A 20,798-nucleotide genomic window follows, 5' to 3' on the forward strand; every position below is an offset into this window, starting at 1 on the left:
CCCTGGAAGCATTCAAGGCCAGGTTGGATGGGGCTCTGAGCAACCTGATCTAGTTAGCAGTGTCCCTGCTCACTGCAGGGGGGTTGGACTAGATGACCTCTAGGGGTCCCTTCCAACCCAAAACGTTCTGTGATTCTATAATTGCTGAATACATTAGATTAGAAATGTTGCTAAGAAACAAGCTGAAAACAGAAAATCTAGTTTCATGAGATACGGAATATAATTTTTATGAATTCTTGTCCTACTATAAAACATTTATATAAACATAAAAATGCGAGTATACTAAACTCTCTAGTTTTTGCAGACTTTAGGAATTAAAAATAATGGGAATTGAAAATGTAAAGTTCTGTGAGGAGTCAGGGTGCAGAGGAATAGCTCAGGTCCACCTTTGCCTGTGTGGTATAACCTTGAAGGTGCGTTTCTGTAGGTGCCATGGATGTTGCATTGGGGTCTGCTGCGACTGGAGTGTTCACAAACTCATCTTGGCTTTGGACTCACCTTTATGAGGTAGGCCATCTGCGTTATTATTAAACCATAATAATAATAATTCAGTAACAGCTGTTGTTATTGAAAAGTTAGTGCATTACTGAAAATCTTACTTTATGCAAATCTAAAAGGTACATTATTACAATTTGAAATCTCGTAGGAATGGTGTTAGTACTGTATTTAATTGAAAATAATTAATTTTGACAATTAATTACTAGCTCTAGTGAAGTTTAATATACAGCAAACAGCATGCACATCATCTCAAGGATCTGCATCTTCTGATGATTTACTGCATATGCATAAGCTCTGGACTACTGACAGTAATTAGTTGATGTTGAAAAGATAATTGATCTTGCTTAATACCACCGAGACAAATTCGGAGAGGCCTCATCAGTGGCTGAAGTGTGATGGCTAAAGGAAATCTCTGAAGAGAAGGATTTGTATTGTCAGGAAAAAAAAAAGCAGTCTTTAGATTTTGCCTTTTGACTAACACCTAAAAAGTACCTAAAAAGTAGGATTCACTGTTTTGTTTTACAGTATATTTCCAAATACCTAATATTATATTGGGCTGAAGATTTTTAGACTGATCAAAGCTGAACAAAAATAAGCGTGCATGATACCAGGGCCTATGAATGTGGTTTAAAAAAAAATAAATTTGCCAAAGCTATCACTGTTTCTTTTTCAGGCCAGCATTTTGACGGGAGACAGAGTTTGGAGAATGCCTCTTTTTGAACATTACACAAAACAAGTAACAGACTGTCCTCTTGCAGATCTGAGCAACATTGGAAAGTACAGCAGGTAAGATGTACCAATATCCTTCATGTGCCCCTTTCTTCCAGTGTATTCATTTAATGTTTGTGCTGTTGGTTTTGCTTTAGAAACAATGCAATTTCTCTGCTTCCCACAGGGCTGGAGGAGCATGCACAGCTGCTGCATTCCTGAAGGAATTTGTGACTGCTGCTCACTGGGCTCATTTAGATATAGCTGGTGTGATGTCAAATAAAGATGAGGTGCCCTATCTTCGAAAAGGCATGGCAGGGCGGCCTACAAGAACGCTAGTAGAGTTTGCGGCTCGATTAAGTCAAGACAGCCACAATATCTAATAAAATACTTATTCTAAAATCATCTGCTCTGCCTTATAATACTTTTTAATAAAAATTTTTTTTCTTAAATGAATGCCCAAAGCATATTTTCACAATGGCAATGAACTACAAATGTGTTTTTATAAATCATTACTTCTTTAAGATCTCACCTTTGAGATTTGTCATCCCATCTTACACAGTTTAAAATAAAAAATACTGTATGAACTATTTGAGATATTTAGTACCAAAACATGACGATGGAAAAGATCTGAACTCCTATTTTATATGTAAAGTAAGCATAATTATTGTAAACAATAAATCTCTTATTTGGATGTGCGTGTTTTGATCTGAGAATTAACAATAGCTGGAGATCATAGCTGTGCCTCAGTTTTGGGTGAATGGTAGGTAGTAACTCTGCAAAGTTGCTTATAAAAATGCCATTCTGAGATTTTTTCCTTAGAAAAACTAAACTAAAACCGCCAGTGCTGAGTATGGAGGTAGAAGTGATGCACCATCGGACTTTTTAGGCTGTTGCAATTAGCGTGATTAGCATGGCTTCTCCACTAAGTTATGTAGTGAGTCTTAAACAAATGCCAACAAGAGTGTATCCTGTAACTGTCTTACAAAAACTAATGAATGCAAGTAAGGGTGTGGTGGGGTTTTGGGGGGGGAACCTGCAGGCCTTTGGCATGATTTCTGTCATCCTGCTGCTTCCCCCTCTGCGGGCCTGAGGCTGTCGGGCCCCGAGCAGGGACAGCGTTCCCAGAGTATCAGTTCAGGCGTCAAACAGACCTCGCACTTAGAACGTGGGGCAAGGTTCTTCCTGAGAATGGAGGGGATCCAGGCCCAGAGGGTGGGGGTTTGGTTTTGGGTGGAGTTTTTTTTTTGGTTTGGTGGGGTTTTTTTTGTTTTTTTTTTTTTTAAAGGCTGGTATGTTTATCAGTTACCTTTATATGTTCTCAACAGCAGCTGCATCCACTGCATACCGCTTTTTGGGAATAAACATATCTTTCAACCAACACTACACACATTTTGAAATATAGCATGGGACACAAGAAGTTGAGAAAACACTGAAAGGAATTTCTTTAAAGTGTACACGAGATGATCACGTAATTTATTTTACTATATATAGTCTTACTAAGAAAATGAAATACAGCATCCATTTTAATTTTTGCTCTCAAGGTCAAATTTAATTGACCTTAGGGTAAACTCAATCTTCCCCAAAAAGTTTATGTTCAGTTTTTAAACTTGTGGAGTGGAAAGTAACCAGTCGAGATGAGATTTCTCATATTCAGGCTGAGGAGAAAAAAAAATCTCCAACGTGTACCAGAGACACTTCTGCCGAGAGAGAGGTAAAAGACACCAAAGACTCTCTGCAGGGAAACAGAAAGAATCAGTTTGATCCCTTCGGTTTGGGGGAGCTCAGGGATGAAGCAGCAGCAACTTTCAGAAAGAATTTTCATCAGAACAAGATACTCTCTGCGAGTGTTTCCTTCTAACTAAAACAACTGCAGAATTTTGACATAGGACTCCCCATTTCAGTGGGTGATTGCTTTTATTTGTGGGAGGAGGGAGGGAAATAAAAGGAATTCCTTTGACAAGAGAGCTGCACTGCTAACCACAACCAGGATCGTTTTACCTCTTTTGCTACAAAGAGGTTGCATGCCATGAAGAAAAATTCCATGACTGGGTCTGCCAGCGTGTGCCCGGCTTCCCCTGAAACTCGCGAGGCTTTGCAGGTGTATTTGGGCTTTGCCGCGGGTGTACGTGCCGTGTCATTGGAGGCCGAAAGAGGTTTAAAAACTCTGCCGGGGTCTTTGCTCGGTGCCCCTGGTGTAACTCGGGGTTGCTCACCCCTGGCCAGGCAGGACGCTGTTCTCAGACGTGGGAGGCTCACGCAGCGGGGAAGGAAACCGCCCGGGAATGATCTTGTGGAAAATCCCGAGTGCCAGCTGGCTCCTGGGGCTGTGAGCGATCGTGTTGCCGTGCAGAAAAATACGTGGGTCAAAAACTAGGGAGCCAACGTGGTGCATTACGGAGCTACATGAAGGAGTAATAAAAGGTGGGAAAGGAAAGCCTAGGTAGCTCAGTAGCCATGCTTTAAGGCTTGTGTGACCGGCAGCTCTGGGGGAGGCGTAATTAATACTGACCTGGTATAAAGGGGAAGTTAAATGGCCTTTGACTATTGCTTAGAAGTGTACTTTTCCCTGAAAAATTTTCAAAGCCTGACTCAAGCGCTGTTTTGAAAACAGTATAAATGCTTTTTAAAACTCCTTTCTGGATATTGGGTCATATTTATATGCTGGAATGGGCCAGCTTTTATTATCAGAACAGCAGTGCATAATATACGAAGGCAGAATATTCTCCTAAATATGCCTATATGTTAGAACCTTACATTGCGCTCGTTGTTTGGGCATGCAGTGAAATGTTTTCTGTATTCAACCGAGTTCCACAAACTATTTCATTGCTCTTTGTCATTGTCAAAAATGTGATAAAACTTGGGGGGGGGAAAAAAGTTGTTGTCTTGTACCTTTAAAAGGAGTTCTGAAAGTTTGCAGAGCGATGTTTTATACAGAGACTTGATGCATGTCCTGGTTTTATAAATATGTCATTTTAGTAAACCTGAAGATTTTCTTTCTAGAAAGCACTGCAAAAAGTGTTTTTAATAGCATGCAGACAACTGCCAGTATCAGTCTGATAACTTCTGGTTTGGACTCTGTTCTTTCTACTTTGTTATTTTATGTTTAGGTGTTGACCAGTGCATCCAGAAGTTTCTGGATGTTGCAAGACAAACGGAATGCTTTTTTCTACAAAAAAGACTGCAGCTATCAGTCCAGAAACCAGAGCAAGTAATTAAAGAGGTATGTTTAAATTGATGTACCTGCGTTGTGCTAGATCAGATCGGCTGCGTACCAGTACAGTTAATCACCTCGCTCACGTTAATTCTGGGTTTCTCGGCATGATGCTGTATGCTGAGTTGGTAGAGCTTGACCGTTAACATAACTCTCGCCATGAACCTGAAGAAGGCGGATGCCTGCTGCTCTGTGGGCTGTTGGAACACAGGTGATGGTTTCAGTGGAAGAAACAAACTAGTTAGTCGCATTTTTCTGGAAGTAATCATCTCTGAAATACGTGACCTAGGGGAATGGAACTAGAGCATTCACAGCGCTTTCCCTGTTTCATTAGACGCTTTTCCGTTATTAGAATCCCTGTAAGATCAGCTTGAAAACTCAAGTTAAAAAAATCGCGTGCTTTTTATGTGGAGTGGTTATTCTTATTAATACTGTCTATTTACTAATGCATGTTTTTTCATCCATAGGATGTTTCAGAATTAAGAAATGAATTGCAGAGAAAAGAAGCGTTAATTCAGAAACATTTGGGTAAACTGCGGCACTGGCAACAGGTCCTGGAAGATATCAGTGTACAGCACAAAAAGCCTGCAGAAATGCCTCAAGGTCCGTTAGCTTACCTAGAACAAGCATCTGCTAATATTCCTGCTCCAATGAAGCAAACGTGATCTTTGATTTTACATATCTGAATATTTTCAACAATGCAAAGCCGTGGTGTTAGTTTTACTTTGTATGGGTTTTGTATAATGTAATTTGTACTACAAATATAAATAGTTACGACAACGAAGCAAAATAAATTATATATATATATTTTTTTTTTCCCAAAAATGTGGACTGGTTTTATATTTCAATGGAAAATATGCAGAGTTGCTATTCGGGGTGCTCTCTGGTAGAAGTGTGTTTTCCAGAACACATCCTGTTCCTTCTAGAAAGGGGGGCCCTAGCTTTCCCCTAACTATATCTTTTCTGGTACAATGAAAATACTTTCAAAGGTTACTGTTTGGTTTTACTGGAAGATTTAAATGTTTTGTGATCCAGTAATTGTCCTTCGGAACCACTGTAGAAGCACCCTTAGAATTGTCTGTATCTAGGTCAGATCAAGAGTACTTTTTTTTTTTTGAAGTGAATTGTCCATCTCCACTGGACTTTTGCTCACCTCATGGAGAGGTCTCGGGATACACAAATTGGATTCTTACAGGATGAAATGAAACTGCAAAATGCACCCTGGGGGGGTATGTAATGCAGGCCCAGTGTTACTGGTGGTCTATCGGTCAGGCTAGTGTAGAGCTGGTTCAAAGTACCCATCACCAAAATAAAGACCACTCATAGTGGATGTTGGGTTATCATCACTGTCCAGTCTGCAGAATTAGCTTCTACTGGGGTGCACTATTTAAAAAACTAAATGTAGCCAAAAAAAAAAGATTTTAGAGGTAGAAATAGCAAAGGAATCCTGTCTCTGTATTACAAGGCAAGAAGCCACTTTCTAGGGACACCTTTCTGGGGACAGAGGTAACTAATTAGAATATCGTAACCCTGGAAATTAGAATTAGTAATTGTGTATTGAAGTTTGTAGCATGCTTTAAAAGTTTTTGGAGCAGAGTGGATGAAAACTCTCATGAAAAACTTAGCCCTGTACATTCCTGATCCTCTCACAGATAACCACGGCACTCCTCAGTGTTACTGTGCACCATTTTATCCCCTTCTTGATTATGTGTATAAAAAGTGTCTTCTTGCTAAATCTGATGCCAAAGTCTCCCTCCAAACCAAGCAGTTCATCTTGGAAAAAGTGCTGGACAGCTGGGATGACAGTATTGTCCTGTAGAAGCATTCTGCCCCGTCTGCCACCTTTTTACAATGGGTGAGGTGCAGTGGCTGTTTTGCATCTGTTGGTACAGTTCTTGCTGGCTGTTCGATATAAGAAGAGGTTTGGCTGGAGGTATGCCTCTTCGCACATGTAAAATTTGTTACGTAGCTGGGCTCAGCTGGTTGTAATTAAATAGGGATTCAGATCATACAGCAGTTGAAGATGAAATATTCTGTCCTAAGCACCAGGCTGCTGGTTGCACAATGCTCTGCCTTTCACATTTGTTGATGAATTACCTGAGGGTTAATTTCTTCATGGGTGTCTTCCTTCCCGGTAATGAGTTAGCTGGCATGATCTGACAAATGCAGTCCTTCGCCTGCTTTGCATTTAGGTGGGCCTAAGAACAATATCGAGATCAAATGTACAAGTACGCATTCCCATAAATCTGGAACTCTTGAGTGTATTGGTCTGACTCATGCTTCAGCATAACATAGCAGTATTTTGCAAAAACATAGAAATGGATGATTTACAAGCAAGTTTTAATGTTCATACTTACATGTTACCCTAATTCATCACGGTGATGGTTACATGTATTGAAGTGCAACAGGATTATTATATTACAACGCTGACTATACAAAACAGTTTATTGAGCAAACCAGAAAGTATTTCTAAACCAGCCTGCTATAAGCATGCTGTTCTTAGAGGTATACTGCATGCTGCACAGCTTAATAGAAGTTTAACAAAAAACCTATTAAAAACTTTAAAAATTACATTATTATAGGCAGAAATTATTTTAAACAGCTGATGAAGCAAATGTATGAACCGACAGAAATCACCTACAGAAGTAAGATTTTTTTTCAGCTGGAGCCAGATAGACAGGACATACCAGAGACCAAACTGCATATTTAATGTAATTGTGGAGTGGTACAGTCTCTTGATTAAAAAGTCTCTTTACGTAACATTATCCAGAATTTTGCTTTGTCTTCATTTTTTACACAGGTTGTTAAAAAAAATGCCTTTTTCTGAAATCCATGCCTATAACTCCATAGCATTTAGATGTAAGAGACTGCAGTTTTTCCTAATTATTTACTTGGAAATTAACAATTTTTTTTTCTTTCTAAATCATACATTGGATAATCATTCCCTAAAAGAAAACAGGAAGAGCTATTCTAGTAACTCTGAGAAGTATGGAAATAGTTTGCTTTAAAATGAAAAATATTTAGTAAACCATTCTTGTTGCTGAGGGTCTTGTTTTTTGTCATCTTTGGTTTGTGGTGGTTCATTGCCATGTGTCCTGTGCAAACAAATAAGCATTAGCATCACTTACTTACAATCTTACCAATATTTAATACTTTTTTCCTGGAAAAACTCATGATCCTGTGAGTGGATCTGTGCTTACATGAACTGGATGAGGCCAAAAGGTGCCAGCTACAATTTCTACTGGGCCCTGCACTAGCCTGGTAGCTGGGCTAACAGCATGGGTAGTAACACAAAGTATGAAGGAGAGCTAAACAGCTATGGAGAAATGTTTAAACGTAATTCTTGACTTGACATCTCAATAAAAAAATGGATGCTTCAAGAATACGAAGTCTTGAAAATCAGAAAATGGCAGCAGCAATTCACTCTTAAAGATACGAAATACAATTTATGCATTAAAAATATGGGTAAAAGTTTTATTTGGAACTGAAAGATTTATCTGACTATTAACTGGCTTTTATAATCAATCCTATTGGTAGACAGCTGTCTGAATATGAGCAGTGCGCTCAGGCGGCTAAGAAGGCCAACAGCACCTTGGCTTGCATCAGGAATAGTGTGGCCAGCAGGAGTAGGGAAGTGATCGTGCCCCTGTACTCCGCACTGGTGAGGCTGCACCTTGAATGCTGTGTTCAGTTTGGGGCCCCTCACTACAAGAAGGACATTGAGGTGCTGGAGCATGTCCAGAGAAGGGCAATGAAGCTGGTGAGGGGGCTGGAGCACAAGGCTGATTAGTTCCCTCCCTGGCTGAGGGAACTGGGGCTGTTTAGCCTGGAGACGAGGAGGCTGAGGGGAGACCTTATGGCCCTTTACAACTGCCTGACAGGAGCTTGTAATGAAGTGGGTGTCACATCTCTTGTCCCAAATAACAAGTGATAGGACAAGAGGAAACGGCCTCAAGTTGCACCAGGGGAGGTTTACATTGGTTATTAGGAAAAATTTCTTCACCAAAAGGGTTGTCAAGCATTGGAACGGGCTACCCAGGGAAGTGGTTGAGTGCCCATCCCTAGAGGTATTTAAAAGACAGGTAGAGGTGGTGCTGAGAGACGTGGTTTAGTGGTGGACTTGGCAGTGCTAGGTTAATGGTTTGGCTTGATCTTAAAGGTATTTTCCAACCTAAATGATTCTATGATTCTATTACATAGTCCCTGATTTTTCAGCATTCAGGATTTTTTTTAACATTTATATTAATTTCAGAATTTCAGTTAGCTTATAGTAGCAAATATGACCACTTATGATTGATTGATTTAAAAGAGTAAGTAAGTAGCAGCCAAGCTACCCTCCGTCTCCCTCTATGTTTAGCTTTAAAATACAAATGTGATTTCCCTTGGCAGTCATCTGGCATGACGCAGAATGCTTTTATCTTTTAGATGTAGGAATTGCCAAACTGGATCCAAACCCGTGTCCCGGGTTTACTGTCTTTGGCAGCAGTCAGCACCATCTGCCTTCAAGGAAACAACTCAGTAACACACAAGTTACAGGATAAATAATCCCCACTAGGAGATAGGTGAGAAGGCTGGCTTTTGTCCTCAAGTATAGTGGTAGGGTGGGTTTTTTTAATATTTATCATTATAACCGTGTAATGTTAACTACATAGATTTTTAACTGTTATTGAAGAGATAGTTCAGTCATGATTCATGAAATGCTAAACATTGCTTAAATAATAATTCATAAATTTGAAGAAAAATTCAAGCTTTTCAGAGAAAAACCATCAAACTAAGAAGTTTTTAGTTAAGTATCTGCAAATCACTTTTTAATTCTCTAAAGCCTTTGACAAATGATTAGTCTAGATTAATTCAAATATCCCCTAAAATACAAATATGCCATCTTCACCTACTGAGTGCAAAGTGAGGAAACAGAAGGAGAACACATCCTTAACAGAACCCCTGATACTTGCCCGAAGTTTTAAACAGCCATGTTCACTATTAACTATATTCTTAGTTAAATACTTGCAACTCCTCTATTTTTTGTACCGAGAGGGATTGCAATCATAAGCTCTGCTGGGCAGTGATTATAGCCTACTTCTGCAGTAAGGTTCTGGGTCTATCTGCAGAGAATTGAACACATGGAGTTCACTGCACAACAGGAACCTTATGTCATTGTTTATTTCCAAATGTCTAATGTGTTTGTATGCCTACAACATTCTGAATACCAATTCATTTACCATCTTACAAGTCACTGCAAAATGGACAAATACCTTGTGGCAGCACTGCTGTCTGAGGACTGTGCTGATGGAGAGCCGACCCTGAGGCAGCCAGGGCTCCGGTCTAAGCTTGTAGATTTTGTTATTTGAGGAGCACTTCTTTTTGACCTCAAGTCACAGCTCAAAAAGCTCTTTGCGTAGGAAGCTAAATTCGGAACGCTGACGACACGACTGGGCACCTCAACTGTTTTCTTCTGCTGTTTTTTATTGTAACAGAAAACTTCATTACACATGCATTTTTTTTTACATTTTATACTATAAAACCTCAACAATACCTCATTCCTAAATACCTTGTCAGGAGCACCCAAAAATGAAGATTCCCATCTTTTTCTATAGGCATTTAAAATAAATTCTCAGGGTATGCTGTGAGGATCCATGGATTAGGTAGTCCAAATAAAACAACTTGTGTATTTGACCTTGAGATTTTAGATACATCAGAGCCGATAGCTTTGCAGAGCTCAGTCAGGTGCTTTCCACCAAGCTGACCTCCCTTCTTTGCATGACTATAGACAATATCGTACAGAGGGGCTGGAATGACAAAGGGCAAATCCTAGGCAGCCCAAACACAATTCATAATTTTCCTTGATGCATACAATATCCCAAATAGCAACTCCCAAATCTGCAAGCAGCTCCCAAACCTGCAAGCAATGGCTGTCTTTACCCCAGTGAAAGACTAATGTCTTTAGAGTTCTAGTGTTTTGCTTAAACACCTGTATCTATATGCATATATACTTCTACTGAATTTATATTATACTCAGCACCTGACTGTAGCTTGGCTTACTGGAAAGAATTCTACTGAATAACATTACCATAAAAAATTAATAGGACTTTTATTGTCCAGATCACCTGTATGAATGATTCAAACAGCAATAAAACAACATGATTTGCAATTTTAATTGCATTGCCCATCTTACCTTCATGGAAGGAGTCAAGCATCCTGTATTAGGGTTGAAAGAAAATGATCGATTCCTGTAAGATTCAGTGTTGCCTAAAAGTGAATGCTGAAATTTTCTTCCTTCCTGAGGGGAGAGAAAGTTACATGTATGGAAACATCTATTTGTTGGAAGTTGGTATGGAAACATGTATTTGTCAAAGTATTCCAGCACAGGAAGAAAGTTATTGGTCTGAAGCCACGTGTGAAACACTGAACAGAGCCTTCCAACAGATTCCAAAATATGTATGTACATATAAAAGGAAATCTTACCACCAGCTGCTTGATAATCTCTTCCCTCTCACTTAATTTGTCTTGCAGAGAGCTTATAAGGTGTGTATCTTCTGATCTGGACTCCCATTTTCTTGACTCTTCTTCTAATTCTTTAAGTCTGTACCAAAGAAAATGTAGACTGGAAAAAACTTCCTCAGACCAGGTTCAAGACTCTGACCTAAATTCCAAGCCTAAAATACAGGGACATAGTCAGGCCTTTCTGATAAAACAGCATTTTTAAAAAACGTACATGGATTACACTTAAGTATAGAATGTTGTGGAGTTCTGAAATAAATTGCCACCAGAGTTAACCCACAACACCTGTCCAGTGTAAAATCTAGCTCGTGGTGTAAAATACTAACAAGCTTGCACATCACAGTGCTAGTCTAGTTTCCTAAAGAAAAAAATGCGTGTCGTAGTATCTATGCATGTCTGTATTCATCTGTTTGTTCTCTTTTCTGACCCAATAACTTTGGAATCCACAGGCTAATTCCAACCAGATTTGATAGAGGCCTCAGAAATACTCAGTTCCTATAACTTACGTGAGAGAGGCTTGGATATACATGCTGCTTCAGTGAACCCTCTAAGACAAAACCTATAGTGTGAGTTCAGCTCTTTAAATGCCTTAATCAAGGGAAAAGATTCAAATGAGAACTTACACCTTCTTAGAGATCCTGTGGACACATACATCTGATTGACCCATGAGAAAACAAGCCATTATTTCATCAGCCAAGTTAATGGATTTTGCTGCTTGAGAAACAGTGCTATGAAGTTCACCTGCCATACTGAGAAATGTATTACAGAATACAAACCACCATTTTGTGGGGTTTTTTTGGTGAGGGTAAACATTTTTGAGAGGGGGGGACCCTCCTCAATCTTATACTCTTAATTTAGTGTATCTCATAGTTTAGATAAAAAGGTAAATAACATCTGAGTGGTTTGAGACCTATGTACATGCAAGTAGGTTTCTCTTCTGGACCTACACCCCACAGCTGGGACAAAAGAAAGGGACAAGAGGTATATATAATCACAGTGATTATTTCTGAGGGGCCTCTCCTGTACAGTCTGAAGCACCACAGAACTACTCAACTCCACAGGGGGCTGCAAAGTGCATTGATTTGCATGAGTTAGTGGGGCTGTCCTGGGAAATTTGCAAGGGAGTGAGAATGAGCAAGAGCTTAACCTCAAAGATGCTGCTCTGCTGAACAAAATTAAATACAAGATCATGGACCAAGGCAAGGCCTCTGGTATCATCTGTGACAAAGATGCATTTACTCTTCATAAAACTGCAAGATGCTAAGTGCAGGTTTTGATTTAGCATTGTAAAACTGTATGTCTAGTGCTTTACATTAAACAATATTCAGTTTATTACAATATATCTGGGTCTTTTTGTGTTTGCAAAGGAAAAATCTATAAATTTCTATTTCAGTGCTTATAATATTCTACCTATGAGTAATAAAAAATTATACATACTAAGAATAATAATTTCAAACAGAACTCATTGCCAGTATGAGCCAGAGTTTATTTAAATGACTTACTCGGTTTCTAAGGAGAAAATCTTTGCTTGGAGATGTGCCCGAGTGCTGCTGAAATCAGATAATATGTTTTCGATTTCCTTCCGGTGATCTTGTTTCAGTATGTCCAGTTCTTTTTTATGCTTGATATTGAGGTCTTCTACCAGTAGCCTTTCATTGGTATTAAAATATGTCTGAATTCTCACATCTCAATACTAGTTTATTATCATTGATCAAAGCATGCAGTTTTGCGGTCTTTTATTGACTACAAAGGTAGTTAGTTAACTGGGCAGAGCTCTGGCCTTCTGTTTACTGATTTGACTCTGACACTTCAGTTGCAATCTGAAGCAGAATCACACTAACACTGAGGAAGAGGAAAATTACTTGGACACCTTCAGGCTTCAGGAAATGGAGGGTCTATTCTATATAACAATGCTATTGATATTCTGTCTATGGTTAGTTTGTACAAAAATCTTAATGGTCAAACATGACAATAAAGTACCATAGGAACTCACTTGTATTAAGCAAAATTATTTTGAAATCTCTGGGATTTTAACATGAGGCTCTGATGCTATATTTCATCACATTATGGCACCAGATACATTTAATACTGCTTACCACCATCCTAAAAATATTTTTTTAAAAAAAAGTGAAGGAAAGAAACGTTATAACAATGCCTTTAACTACAATTGTCTCTAACAGACAATATATTTTGAAAGATACTGCTATATGATAACCACCGCCAACTGAAAAATAAAAAATGCCCAATATTTTTTCAAGCCTAGCCGTAACACTGCTTTCTGATACCAACCCCAATAGACATCTATTGAAGAATCATTGTTAACTTGCTGTCTTTTGTTTGCTAACAAGTTGATAAACCTTGGAGACTTTATCATTAACTCAGTCCAGAGCCCATGTTCCGTTGTTTACTGATTAAAATAGAGATGTCAAACACAGGAGATTAACAACTGTAATTGTCACAAAAGATATTCTGTTTACCTTTTTTTTTTTCTTTGCAATGTATTCCTAAGTCCCTTTCACTTGTTTCTGAAATGCTTCAGGAAAGGCCAAAAAGCCCACAATAGTTTCTGCCCTTGAAATTAGAGCACAGCCATGGGAGTGATTGATTTGGCACTCAGCACAAAATAAGCAGCTGAAGAACAAGGGTAAAAATGGGAGCAGAATCCCTGAAATTAATCTTCAGGGGTAGAATAAAAGCTTTCCTTCAGAATAGCCATTCTGGGGCTTGTCCTCTCCTCCCATAAAAAAAAAACCCTTTGTCTGTTCTCATCCTAGTCCTTGCAAAAGGTTTCTGAACTGGAGGTGGAATTCACACAATTCAGAGGAATGGAAATGGGAATGATTACTTCAGGCAGATTACTGGTTTCACTTACTTGGCAACAGTAGGAATACTAATTTTAAATAATTGGTTATAAAAATTTGGCACATGCAAATAACAAGCCACTATCATCTTTCAAATCAGAAACAACTATATAGCATAAGACAAGGTCACTGTTGTTAAAGTAACAGTTAAAAAGCTGTCATTTATATGCACTCACCAATTTAACTATTCCCCTACCCAAATTATTGGTCCTGCAAAAGCAAAACAAGAGCTGCAAGTTAATGTTCCAGATCTTCTGTGGTTAATTTCAGAGCAGCCTGTATCGGGTGCCTAGGACCATCTGAGGTCTTTGGTTCTACCTCCTCTTATTTGAAGGATTTTTCCTTATGTAATTTCCATTAATGCCTCCTCAAATTCTCACTGTAATAGAGCTACACCATCTATCCCCGGTAAAGATTATCCTCCAGCCCAGCAGCTTCAGCATTTGAGGCCTTTTAGACCTCATCACTGACATGTGAATAATTCTTCTCTTCATGAACAGAGGCTCTAAATTCCTTCAAAGTAGCTGGAGGGCACTGATGAAACTCTCTGGTTTGCGATTCTTTCTGTTGCTCTTGCTTCAAAAGCTTGAAATGAAAGTCACTTTCAAGTAACTCTCCAAAGAGTGCAAAGGATAAAAAAAAAAGTTTCTTTCTCATTCTTTAAATATCTACTGACTGGTAGACTCTGGCCGCTCTGACAGTCTGCCAAGAGACACTGTATCCCTTGAGTGCTTTTCTCTAGACTATATAGGACATGATTTTAAAGATTCCTTTAAGGGTATACTCTTCAGAAATCCTTTTATATATACAGCTTGAGTAGTTAGGGGCATACATTCTACACCACTGGAGAAATGAATTGAAAGGTACCCATGCACCAGATCCCTCAATCTCTCCGCAAAGAGAATGTGTTAAGTACGATCATCCAGAAATTTCAAAGGATTCAACAGCCATACAAATGCACTGGACAGTGAACGCCAGTCTTGTCTCCCATGTGAAAGGTAAGTACGGCACTTTTTCTATACACAAACGGGAAGACTTCTGTTACTGCAACATGCCACGTGCTCCGAGCCTGTGGCTGCACTAAAAGGATGCGGTCCACCTTCTACAAAGACAGCCATGACTACAAGTCAGCTTGCCCTTCCTGCGCCCAGACAGCATATTGCAGCTCCAGGCTCCCATCGGCCCAGAGGCACTGTCACCATCTGCTATCACTGCCCTTACTCCCCCAGTGCAAAGCTGGCTGTTACAGCCAAAGCATGAGTCTCACAGGGTATGTACGGCATTCTCAAGTGTCCCCTTTAGAGTTAACAACCCATTGGTTTCAGCTACAGAAAGTACGTACAAAACCCTGATATTTATTCTCAGAGACTAGTTCTACATTTTTTAATAGCTCTTGGGTGAGTTTGGTATTTGTTTATGTCTTCCAGTGCCTTTCAAAGGCTGATGTTATGCAGATTCTCTCAGGTCACTCCTGTGGGGCTACACTGGACATATTTCTCAGTGACATATAATGAACAGTTAGTTCAAATGCTTTTATTATGGCTGGAGAAAAATGTGAAATGAACTACTGCTTTTGCAAAACTCCTAACCTCTAAAATTAGTGGTTTAGAAGGGAGAGATTCTGACACCCATCACATTTAGAACACCTCTGATGCTGACATTATTACTGACTCTCTAGATAGCACTGTGAAGTGTGAATTTAATGCAAACCTTCTGTGCTGTTTCTCCCTGTCCTGAAGCTGTGTAGCTTCTTGCTTCTGCGACTCCAACTCAGCACTGAGTAGCTCCATTGTGTCCTTCAGAAGTAAATTCTCTTTCTTGAGTTCAGAAATCTCACTCTGACATTTTTCCAGTTCATCATGAAGACATTTGATCTGGCTCTGGCTACTTCCTTCCTAAGAAAAAGGCCAAATTTAGTTATTCACAGCCTCTAATTATTTAACACTAAGAGCTTACTGGAATTGTGTGCATTGAATTTTTGTGAACTGATGTTCAATTATATGTGCAATTCTATGTGCAAGAGCAAATCTGTGATCAAAACTTCCTGAACATGTTTCATAGTCCCCATAAAATTTATTTTATTGTAACTTTCGTTCATTTACTTGTGTTGTAGATTCTGATCTTTAAATGGGAAAAAAGCCATCCCATAGGGAAAAGGTGATAAACAATGCTAACATTTTAAAGTGTGATATAAGGGAAAGAAAACCATTCCATTTCTGTAAGAGATTCTGTGCACTTCTCTTGTCTCTAGAGAGAGAAATTTGCCGCTATTGCTTTTGCAAAACACATCATGGCAACAAAATAGGAACTGGATTCTTGCCTGTTGCTTCTTCAGTGTCCTCACATTCCTCAGCTCCATTTGGAGGTCTTCTATTTGTTTCTTGAGATTAGTGCATGATGTCTGTTGTTCAGAGAGTTCCATCCTTAGAGATCCTAGTAACAATCAGACAGACAATCATTAAGGCAGTCAGCAGCCAGCTGCATGGGGAAGGTAGATACAGACAATGTAGATGAAAACACTAATACATTATATTTTGCTTTGTTCCTCAACTCTTTCACCATTAAGTATAATGGCCTCCTATTCCTAGAGAAGTAACTCAGTCGAGCAATGGTAAGAAGATAGGGAGCTACAATAGCAATGACTCAACACTGGAATCAGAGAGGTAATTATGTGGCAGTTGTTTTGCAGACTAAATCACTGTAATTGCTTCTTCTAACCTTGAAGTTTACTGGAGCCCCCCTGCGAAGTCCATTGGTGTTTTATAGAGGGCCGTAAGGCAGGTGGAAGAGAGCTCTGGTTGTGTTAGAGAAGTGCAACACTTATGTAAGTAGACCTGTCATATATGGCAATTTTTGTGTATATTGGGTACAAGTTTCAGGATGGATCAATTACAAGGAGAAAGATATTTTTCTCTCTCGTCTCCCTACAATTTTTCTTTAACGAGAACAGAATTTATCTACTGAACATATAGAGAACAACAAATCTTTCTAGCAAATTTAAATTACTGAAAAAAACCCCCAAGAGAATCCAGTCTGCACTTAAAGCAGTTTCAAATTATTCTTTAATTAAAAAAACTTTTATAGATGAGCTTTAATAACGTGACTTCAAACCTCAGATATTACAGGTCCTCCTAATGCAGTGTTCTGTTTAGTTCTAAACAGTTTAGGGAACTTCCTAAACTGACTAAACAGTATGTATGGAACAACTGATCTCCACTACTGAACTCAATAGAACAGCCTTGAACCACATATAATTCCTCACATCATAGAAAAAAACCCGAGGAAAGTCGTATACACTAACTACAGTATTTCAATTTAATATACCTGACAATGCATACCCGAATGTTGTATACCAGGCTACTTTCCCAGCAACATTCTGCTGCTGACAATTGAGAGCTAGGTTAACAAAGAATATTTAGTCTGTATTGCTGAAATTGTAGGGTATGGGAAAGGAGGTTTACAAAGGCCTGAGTTCCCAGAAGATGGGAAAGAAAATGAATGAGGAGAAAGTCAGTGCTTCTCAGCATATAATCAAGGAGCAGGAGATGTGCATGACATGAGCATTATACCTAGCAACAGGGTTTGCTGCTTCTGTATCTGCTCGAGTTCATCGTGTAATTCTTTCTTTGCTTTCTCTTCCAAGGTTTGTATTTCCAGCCTATGAGACTGATGTTGGATCTTGAAAGTCTCATTAAATTCCTTTTTCAAACGTTCTTCTGCCTCCTGCAAGCAAAAGCACACACACCCCGAAAACAAAGTAGTTGAAGTCTATTCAGCACCTTGTTGTTTTACTTGTACTGTCAGGATGAATCTGGTCTTCATTGTAGAACTTTTATTTTCATCACCACTTTACTTGATATTTCATCATTACAAGAATAAAAAATGAGCTGAAGTTAAAAAAAAAACTTAATAGGGACAACGGAAATTATCAAGATATCTATTAGATTTGTTGCACATCATGAAATAATGACACTGTCATCTTTGCACTATTTGGCATCAGAAAGATGTTTTATTATTCAACATACAAAATCCCCCAGATTTGACTTGTATGTCATTACTTATCACAGCATGTCAGACAAAGGCTTCTATCTTTCCTTAGATTGTTCTTGGCTAAAACTTTCCCCGTCGTTAGAAGTGCTGCTGCTACACTGTAAACGACAGAGCAGTTGCTCTGTAGTGGCTCTGAAGCATGTCATTACTTATCACAGGATGTCAGACAAAGGCTTCTATCTTTCCTTGGATTGTTCTTGGCTAAAACTTTCCCTGTCGTTAGAAGTGCTGCTGCTACACGTTTACACGACAGAGCAGTTGCTCTGTAGTGGCTCTGAAAGCAAACTCCTATCCTTAGTTTCCTTTCTACCAGCTTACTGCCTTCAGCTTGGCTTTGTTAAAGCTGGGATTTTATTCTGAATATATAAACAAGATATTAAATTCTACTTAGTGTAGTTTTACTACATATGTTTTATAAGCAGGTTTTCCCTAAGGTGTGCGATATCAACAGGGACATCTGAACTCCACGTCACAATCACATGTAGATTTTTAAGTTGATTTTTTTTCTCAAACAGAAACATTCTTTAGAGCCTCAATATATTGCATTAACATTTTGTCACTGAAATAAGCCCACTTGAACCTTTAAAAGCTTTGGTTATCCACTTACAGAATTGATTTCTTGCAGGTATCTAAGGCAATTATACATGTCTATTATACTTCTTTTAAAGTATTCATGTATAAATTAATAATGGATGAAAAAGAATAAAACTGAGTCCTATTAATAATACACTTAGGAATTCCCTTGTGTTTCTGAAGCAAGAGCACAGCTAGAGGAGTTTGTATTCACTGCAGGCTAACTGTAGAGGGTAGGCTAAGGCTATACTATTTTATGAAACAGTTTCATTCACACTGTGGTCTAAGTTCAAATGTTAAAATTACAAAAAAAAAACAAACCCACAAAAAAACCCCCAAAAACCCCAGCCTGAAGATGATGAAGTTTCAAAATCACAGAATAATTCATTATGCGCAACAATGGCACCCCATCATTAAGATAGTAACTGAGTTTTGATAATTGGCTGTAGCTAATAGGGTTTATCCCACAAATATGATTTTTTTTTTTTTACGCTAGTATGTCATAAACTGACCTTGAGTTCCTGATTTTTGCTTTTCTCCAATATTTTTAAGACTTTTTGATGTGATGCCTCCAGCTGCAGTTTAACATTCTGGTTTTCTTTGATGGTGTTTTGAAGATCCTGCAAAAGCTTCTCTTTTTCTTTGTTGGACTGTAGATTATGTTTCTTCAGTGACTCCTTGAAATTATTTGCTTGCTGATCTAATATTTGCTTCAGCTGAGCCACCTTCCAGAAAAGTAAGTCAGCAGGATAGGATTAATGGCTGTATTCACAATGGAGAGGAATTATGTGCATTTGAGTACATTTTATGAACTTGTGTTGCTCTATGAAAAATAGCAAGATGCTTGTTTCATGCAAGGAGCCCTTTTTTCAGTGAAGAATGACAACCCTTTTGTATATACTGTCTGCTGCCCATCAAGTCCTTTTCTTAAATTATTTCTTTTCAAATTGTCTCCATCTCATACGTACAATCCATAGCTCAACTTGCACAATTACGATGGCACAAACCAGGAGGCAGGCCTAAGGCTGTGCTTATTGTCATCCTGAAGGTGTAGCACTGCAGAGTCCATTTATATAAAGCAGTAGATTAGAACCAACAGAAACAAGAATTCTGCACATCATGCTTCAGATTTGTTTTATTTTCTCCTCTCTCTTAGCTTAATGACTAAATATAGTAGACATGTCTATAATGGCTGACACAGAAGTAACAAAAAAATACCCATTTTTAAGAATAACTTGGGTTTTTTTTTCTGGTGGGGAAGGAAGAAGGATTCTGTTCTCTTTCCTATTTGATAGGTTTTCTAAACTTTCAGCAAAAATTTGTATTTGCCCTTCTTAAATTTTCCATTCCTAACATCATAGCTGTAAAACTCTGAAAAACTGCCTTCTGCAGAGAAGCAGCATGCATAATTAAGTAAGGCCAGTTAGCATTTTTGCTACTGTAGCTGACTTCCAAGTCTGTTTTTTCGCTCTGTCATGCCTCCTGCAACACCTCTATGTCTCTTGCCTTTTCTTTTTGGGAGCATGTGAAAGAGGATTGTCTGTTTTCCAATTTTTATATCCTTGTACTTTCCATCCATAGAGAAACAGAATTCAAACTAGGAAAGGAATCAGTTGGCTTCCTTAGAATTTCACATGACTTTAAAGGATTCAAACGATGTTACACATACCTGAAAACTAGATGTGATACAGATTATAACCTGCGACTCCATCCTATTTGTTCCTCTACACTAATATATGCTCTTTTTCTCTTCTTCAGTGTTGCCTTAATTTTCTCCATGCATACTGCAGACAGTTTGTTAGTTGAGGAAGCACTGTAGCTTTAGCTAGCTAAATAGTTGCTTGTAACTTCAACTGCACACCTGTGGTCCTTTCTGATGCAGCACCACAAGAGCCAGATGAAGATTTAGTAAGTTGCCTAAGGTGTCTATATTCTTCCACATTTCCTTCTCATAGTACTTTCTGGTATCTTTTCTGTTACATAAGAGAAAAGGAGGTATGCTGTGCAAGGCCCTTACTTCTCATTAACTTCATGGCCACAGTCAGCATTGCACTGTCCAAAGTGAGATACCAATGGGCTATGCCAGAACGCTCAAAATCATAGGAATCCTTTCTGATAATGGCTAAATATACTCCTGCTAGCTCATGGCTCTGTTCTTGCTTACATTGGTTGAACATGCTGGCATTTCTCCTCCAAAGGATGTGTGGTCTCTCTTCCCTCTCCTGAGGCCCTTCTCCATTCCCAGATGGATCCCATCTCTCTAAGCCTCTACTGTTCTCATAGGTTCCCAGCACAGAACTGTGCTCTGAAGGCTCAAAATGCTGTAAACCACAGAGCTTTTGTGTCAGTTGCCAGGGTCTCAACTCCTTCGGAAAAAGGACATTCTGTACTCCCAT

The 20,798-nt window shown here is 38.8% G+C and overlaps 3 protein-coding genes across 3 annotated transcripts in view; 2 read left to right on the forward strand and 1 right to left on the reverse strand.

The window, feature by feature from the left end:
• LAP3 (leucine aminopeptidase 3) overlaps nt 1-1,860 on the forward strand; it is a gene marked incomplete at its 5' end in the record, with an annotated part of 17,074 nt that extends 15,214 nt beyond the window's left edge. The window contains 3 exons of the mRNA XM_035903461.1: nt 428-507; nt 1,172-1,284; nt 1,394-1,860. Coding sequence (XP_035759354.1) covers nt 428-507; nt 1,172-1,284; nt 1,394-1,589 — 389 coding nt within the window. The remainder of the gene's footprint in view (nt 1-427; nt 508-1,171; nt 1,285-1,393) is intronic.
• A 1,375-nt stretch (nt 1,861-3,235) lies between these two features.
• Nucleotides 3,236-5,223, forward strand: MED28 (mediator complex subunit 28). The gene is made up of 4 exons (XM_035903462.1): nt 3,236-3,452; nt 3,541-3,630; nt 4,317-4,429; nt 4,888-5,223. Exons 1-4 carry the CDS (start codon nt 3,236-3,238, stop codon nt 5,083-5,085), a joined length of 618 nt encoding a protein of 205 aa, XP_035759355.1. The 3' UTR covers nt 5,086-5,223.
• Nucleotides 5,185-20,798, reverse strand: part of FAM184B (family with sequence similarity 184 member B) — a 42,100-nt gene continuing 26,486 nt past the window's right edge. Inside the window, exons 4-11 of the mRNA XM_035903450.1 lie at nt 18,915-19,127; nt 17,349-17,502; nt 16,100-16,212; nt 15,490-15,674; nt 10,883-11,000; nt 10,593-10,697; nt 9,673-9,875; nt 5,185-7,515 (exon numbers count right to left, since the gene is read on the reverse strand). Coding sequence (XP_035759343.1) covers nt 7,425-7,515; nt 9,673-9,875; nt 10,593-10,697; nt 10,883-11,000; nt 15,490-15,674; nt 16,100-16,212; nt 17,349-17,502; nt 18,915-19,127 — 1,182 coding nt within the window. The 3' untranslated portion in view covers nt 5,185-7,424. The remainder of the gene's footprint in view (nt 7,516-9,672; nt 9,876-10,592; nt 10,698-10,882; nt 11,001-15,489; nt 15,675-16,099; nt 16,213-17,348; nt 17,503-18,914; nt 19,128-20,798) is intronic.

This window comes from Egretta garzetta, unplaced genomic scaffold, assembly GCF_000687185.1.
Source record: "Egretta garzetta isolate BGI_Z169 unplaced genomic scaffold, ASM68718v1 scaffold151, whole genome shotgun sequence".
Classification (NCBI taxonomy): Eukaryota; Metazoa; Chordata; class Aves; order Pelecaniformes; family Ardeidae; genus Egretta; species Egretta garzetta.

Bases quoted from the DNA above. Each gene is read 5' to 3' on its own strand.
- MED28 (XM_035903462.1), top strand. From the start codon at position 3,236: ATGAAGAAAAATTCCATGACTGGGTCTGCCAGCGTGTGCCCGGCTTCC. The intron at 3,453-3,540 runs GTGGGAGGCTCA...TGGGGCTGTGAG, and splicing joins GCAGGACGCTGTTCTCAGAC to CGATCGTGTTGCCGTGCAGA. The intron at 3,631-4,316 runs GTGGGAAAGGAA...TTTTATGTTTAG, and splicing joins ACATGAAGGAGTAATAAAAG to GTGTTGACCAGTGCATCCAG.